At 35.1% G+C, this 6566-nt stretch overlaps 1 protein-coding gene across 1 annotated transcript; it reads right to left on the minus strand.

Moving 5' to 3' along the window:
* Nucleotides 1-4044: 4044 nt before the first annotated feature.
* LOC115446061 (zinc finger BED domain-containing protein 4) lies at nt 4045-5642 on the minus strand. The gene has a single exon (XM_030172615.2). The coding sequence runs from the start codon at nt 5305-5307 to the stop codon at nt 4330-4332; it is 978 nt and encodes a 325-aa protein (XP_030028475.2). The 5' UTR covers nt 5308-5642; the 3' UTR covers nt 4045-4329.
* Between the last annotated feature and the right edge of the window lie 924 nt (nt 5643-6566).

The raw sequence follows: 6566 nt of genomic DNA on the forward strand, positions 1-6566 counted from the left end.
TTTAAAATATTAAACAATTCATTATAATTCAATAAAAATTGGTCTAGATAATAATATTTGAAAATTATGAGTTAATAAATTATAAGTATTTATAACTAATTCTTTAATTCTTTGGAAATGGGTTCTATTTAAAAGTAACTCCATTTAATCTATAGTTTTTCCCAGTATAATAAAATTATTTCTTGTAGAATTAGTTAAATCAACAAGTGTATCCGCTATTTCGGAAACCACTGTTATTCTTTTATCAATAGCATTTTGTTTAGACTGAATACCTCTTATGAGTGTATCATAATGAATAGCGTCTTCGTTATCCAAATTACCTGCAATTACCTTTAATACAGTTCCTAAAGGATTTAATATTCCTCTTTTATTCCTGATATTTGGTATTAAGTCTTCATACCTTTCTACAGTTATATTTAAAATATATGCCGTTTGCACCTTGGCATCTAATATATTTCCGTCCAACATGTGAACATCTAAGTTTTTATCTAAATATTCATTAATGTCATAATATTTTCTTATGTTATACTCTATATTATTATGGATTAATTCTAAGTTTAATACTTTAATAATTTCCCAATTATAATAACTAATATAAGCCGTTCCTTCCTTTATTGGTAATATACTTACCGGGATTATTTTCAATTTTCTGAAGCTGAAGTGCCAGCCTTGGGATTGCTTGCATAAGAAGCATCACGTACCTGTGAAGGACGTTTAATATCTTTAATTGGAACCCTTTTGTCTTTCTGTTTTCCTTTTACAGTGACTACGTTCCTATTTACGTTATCCATGATTATTGCTTTTTGATAACGAGGTTTATCTTTGCTTCTAAGTATATTTACGCCTTTAATAAACACTGTATCTCCTGGATTAATGTTAAATTTATTTTCTCCTACTCGTTTATCTTTAATTCTTTCTTTATTAAGAATCATTTTATTCGTTAAATATTTATAGAGATATTTTGTTCTCTTTATATGTTGGTTTACTAATTTTTGAGTATAACTTTTATTAAATTCGACATTAAAATTATTGTTTGCGTCAGTATGACCAAATATGACTTCAAAAGGAGTAAGTCCAGATGCACTAAGTACAGAGTGATTATAAGACATTATAGCATATGTCATCACTGATACTGGATCTGTTATTTATCTTTCATATTTAGCGATTCTATATATCGCTAATATAGTAGAGCGAAATCTTTCAACTATACCCATGGAGTTTGGATTATGTGTAGTTCCTATATGCAACTCTATTTTATAGAAATTTAACATTTCTTTTAATAAATTATTATTAAATTCTGAATCTGGATCAGAACTTATTCTGTTAGGAATGCTATAAAATGAAAAATATTTCAAAAGTGCTCTTATGATCTCTGGGATAGATCTATTAGTCACTTCTAATGCTTGGCCTAATTTACTAAAGGCATCAACAATTGGAAGGAAGTATGTTCCTTCAATACTAAATAAGTCGATAAAAAATTCCTGAAAAGGTTTCGACTGAGTTTGCGTTAATTGCATCTCTGGCTTAATTGGCTTCCTATCATACTTCATTTTCTTGCAGACTTCACAAGAATTAATTATACTTGCTACAGTATGATCCAAATTTCTCCAAAAATACGTTTTTTTTTAAATGAGTAATAGTTTCTCTAACACCTCTATGACATGATTTACCTATATGGTATTTAAGAACAATCTCGCGCTGTTTATTTTCATCTTCTATATAAATGACTCTTTCAATGCATTCAACAAATTTAACAGAATCTTTTCTAAATAAATTAGCAATTACATCAGCAAATATGCTTCGATGTTGCTTATCTTCAAAATAAATAAAATATTTAGTTTTAGGCTTTACGTAATCTTTTAAAAATTACTTTACTACCTCACTATCATTTAAGGGCATGTGTACTTCATACACTTTCTGCTTGTCCCTAGAAACATCTTTGACTGAAGTATCATTTCTATGCCATTTATATATCAAAAACTGATTAGGCTTAGTATCAATTGCTTCATGTAAAATTGGTGTATCAGCTGCATCTGTGTTTTCTTCAGAATGCACTGTAATTATGTCAGTAGATTCTGACTTAGTATCATTTAATATACTACTGTCTATCGACGGTATAGGGTAAGTTTTTTCTAAACTTTTTATTTCATCTTCATCTGATGATATTATAATTGTATTTTTAGACGCAATCTTTTTATTAGCTTTACGCTTTCTTTTCTTTTCAATTCTTTCAACTTCATCATCAATTTCTTTGAGATATTGTTGAATTTCTGGATCCTGATTTTGGTCCATATTAACTATCATAGAAATACTATCTTCGCTATCGATTGCGTTAATTTTTATACGCGATAATGGATCCGCATTTTTATTTTGTTTATACTTTATTTCAAAGTCAAATTCTGACAATCTAAGCTTCCATCTGGTAAGCCTACATCCCAGTTCTTTCAATGAATTTAACCATATTAGTGGTCTATGATCTCTCAAAATTATAAACTTTTTACCATATAAATAAGGTCTAAAATGTTTGCATGCCCCGACTACGGCTAATAGCTCCTTCTCTATTGCACTATAGCGGGTTTCTGCATCATTGAGAGTTCTACTTGCAAACGCTATTTGTTTATTACTGCCTATCGGTTCCTGTGATAATACTGCGCCTATAGCATAATTTGAGGCATCCGTTGTTAATAGGAATGTCTTCTCAAAATCTGGATATTGTAACAAAGGTGCATTTGTTAACAACTCCTTGCTTTTTTCAAATGCATCAATATATTCTTGTGTAATATTTACCTTATTTCTTTTCTTTAGACATTTTGTCAATGGTTAAGTGATTTTCGAAAAATCTTTTATAATCTTTATATAGTAACCTATTAATCCTAGGAAACTCTTAATTTCAGTTTGCGTTTTTGGTAACGGAAACTTTAAAACAGCTTTTATTTTATCATCATTTGGTTGTAGACCATGTTTAGAAATCGTATGTCCTAAATATAAGACTTCTTTCTTGAAAAAATCACATTTGTCTAGTGTAACTTTTAAATTGTATTAACGTAACCTGTCAAATATTCTTTTTAATTTTATAATATGCTCTTATAAGCTTGATGAATATATTATTATATCATCCAAATATACTAGACAATCAACACTAGAGATGCACCGAATATTCGGTTATTATTCAGTATCCGGCTTATCCGGCCCATTTTTTACTATCCGGCCGGATTCCGGATGGTAATGTACTATCCGGCCGGATATCGTATAGGTAGTAAACTTGTTAGATTTGGAATCTAAATAAAAAAACAGTTGTAATAAAAAAAATATATTATTTTAAACAACTTTTATAATAATAAATCAAATATTTAAGTAATTTGGTGATAATATTTATAGTTAAAAAAGTTACTTATTTGTAACTAGTAAGTAATATTAAATAATTTAGTATTGGAAATCCACTAAAGGTAAATTGTGATGTATAAAAACAAGATTTTCTGCATTGTTAGGGCGCAAACGATTCCTCTTGTTTTCATATATAAGCCCGGCCTCTGAAAACAGTCTCTCACTGTACACACTGCTAGATGGAGAAGAGAGATATATTTAGGCAAATTTAACCAAAATCGGGGATTGTTTGCCGTCTGCTGCCCACCATGCGTAGGGGTTACTTTGTCGATCAAGATGAACCATCTTTAAATAAAAGTCAAGTTCATTGCCTATAGCACTTTTACCAGAGTCTTCAGTCTGGTCTTTGGCAACTTCATTAAAGCAGTCCCAAAATGTTTCATGAATACCCATGCCATAGCCTGCTCTTTTCTTCATTGGAGGTGAATCGCCTTCACTGCTGACTGAATCCTCTTCACTGCAACTTAGTTTTAGACTCTCCAATAAGAGTCTTTGGCGAGCCTTTTCTGCTTGTATTACCCCAAAAAAATTGGTCTTGAACCTGGGGTCCAATAATGTAGCCAGGAAATACTTTGGATTTTCATCAAGATGTTCGAAGCGTTGTTGCAATTGAGTTTTCAGGGACGTTAGAAATTGTAATAAGTTAGGGACTTTGCGAGAAGTTTCTTCTTTTTGAATGTACCTCATCAAAACCGCCACATGAGGTATAACTTCAGAAATGCATGACAAACCTGAGCTCGTAATCTTCGTTATTTCCTCGAACGGTTTGAGGAGAACGATGCATTGCTCCATTAAACTCCATTGCTGAGGAGTCAAGTTGCTGAGTTTATTGTGGTCAGCTATATACAAAGAAATAGCGCGTTTCTGTTCTAGCAGCCGCTCTTGTAAATAGTACGTCGAGTTCCAACGTGTACTGATATCTTGCACCAACCGATGTTCTGGTAACTACAACTCTGTTTGAATTGCCTTCAGTTTTTCTTGTGCTAATCCTGAATGATTGAAATGAGTTACGATACGTCTTGAGGCATTCAGCATCTCTATTAAATCAGGTTGAGTTTTAAGTGATTCGGTAATGACCCGCTGGAGAGAGTGAATAAAACACCGAGCTGAATCGTATTCAGCCACATGAACTCCTTTTATCATGTTAGCCCCACTATCATGTACAATAACGTGTATTTTATTTAACGGGAAAATCCAACGTGCAGCAATAATGTTAAGTTCGTTAGCTATGTTTTCTCCGGTGTGAGACCCTGAAAAGGGCTTCATTGCCAAAACGCCATGTTCCAGTTTGAAATCTGGAGATATCCAATGGGCGGTGAAGCTCAAAAAACTTTCATTATTTTGGTCACAAGTCCATATATCTGACGTAATGGAAACCACTGCAGCGTTTAAAATATTTTCGATAATTTTTTTGGTAATTCGTTCGTATATGTCCGGTATTATTTTTTCAGTAATATAAGTGCGACTGGGCAACTTGTACCTAGGTAGCGCTTTCTGCATGAGTCTGTTAAATCCAACTCGGTCAACGATGGATAGTGGTTCGTTATCCAACGCGATCATTTCGCCAATCAAATAGTGAAATTCCTTCGACTTCGATTCATTTATCCCCCAATATTGTTTTCGCTCAACAGTTTCAGCTAAAGTTAATTGTTTTTGCATGGACGGTTGAGAGGCCGCGGCACATGTACTTGCATTTGAGCTCGTAGAAATAGCAGTTCCAACATCTGAGGACGAACCACCATAAATTTCGCTAAACTTATCAGAATGCTTGGCTTTCAAGTGGTTTTTCATACACGAGGTTCCAGCTTTCTTTCCCTCTCCACGACGTGAAACTTTTAATTTGCAGATTAAACAAATAGCGTATTTAGCTTCTTCTTTATCTATCTCAAAATAATGCCAAAGCGGAGACCTTCTTGTTGCCATTTTTCATAAGCACACTAATGACACAGTAGGTAAAAGTTTATTAATTAAAAACCACTCTAACACCACCAACTTATTTTCTTATAAAAAAATACGCGAGCGTACTTTTAAACCAAGATGTTCCGTACTGACTGACACGATAAAACTATTTTCCTTTAACAAGAACTGTCCCGCGCGAATCACTACGAAACAAGTTTAAACCTGCACGGGCGGGCGGGGCGCACGTGACGCGCACCTTTTTTTTTTTTTGTTTTCGCGGAGAAAGTGCCTTATGACTACCGCTTAGCCTTCGTGGGGGGCGACTGAGCGGTTATGTTGGGGTCACCGTGCCTTACGGCCCGGCGTTGAGCCACCCGGATTTGATCTTGACCTTCGGGTGACCGCCGGGCCGAGTCCCAACCTATATACACGCACGGCATACCAACTAAAACTCCGCGGTGGCCGTCTTCGGCGCATTAGGGACGACTGTGGGCTTCCTCTGACTGAAATGTTTAAGTTTTCGTCCACAGTCGTCCCTGCGCGGTGCGGCCTGTTGCGGCCCGTCTCCTATGGGGGGGCTCAGAAGCTCCCGCGTAACCGAAGGACGCTCTCGGTGTCAACGGCAGCATGAGGCCTACCTTCCACGCTGCCGTCCATCTCACGCGACGCGCACCTACGAAACTTAAAATATAGGTAGGTATCATACCGCAGGCCGAATATTCGGCGGCCGGATACCGGATATTCGGCTGGTGGTCAGGCCGAATATCCGGTATCTGGCCAAACAACTATCCGTTGCATCTTTAATCAACACCTATCAGTCCCTTAAGAACATTGTCCATAGTTCTTTGAAAAGTAGCCGGTGCTGTTTTTAAACCAAAAGGCATTCTAACAAATTCATAGTGACCAGACTGCGTTGTGAAAGCAGTTTTTGCTTGATCAGCTTTATCAACTTTAATCTGATGATAACCACTAGCTAAATATATCGTGGAAAAGTACTTAGCATTTCCTAACTTAACGAATAGATCTGCAATATTGGGTAATGGATATTTATCATCGATTGTTTTATCATTTAGCCTTCTGTAATCAATGACCATTTTATATTTTTGTTCTCCTGAAGCATCTAGCTTCTTAGTAACTAAGTGTACCGGAGCACTCCAAAGTGAGTGAGATTCTTTAATCACATTACTGTCTAACAGTTTCCTCACTTGGTTCTCAATCTCCTGGTTTTCTTTATATGCGTGCCTATACGCTCGTATGAAGATTGGTTCTTCATTAACAGTTTT

This window comes from Manduca sexta, chromosome 7, assembly GCF_014839805.1.
Source record: "Manduca sexta isolate Smith_Timp_Sample1 chromosome 7, JHU_Msex_v1.0, whole genome shotgun sequence".
NCBI lineage: Eukaryota > Metazoa > Arthropoda > Insecta > Lepidoptera > Sphingidae > Manduca > Manduca sexta.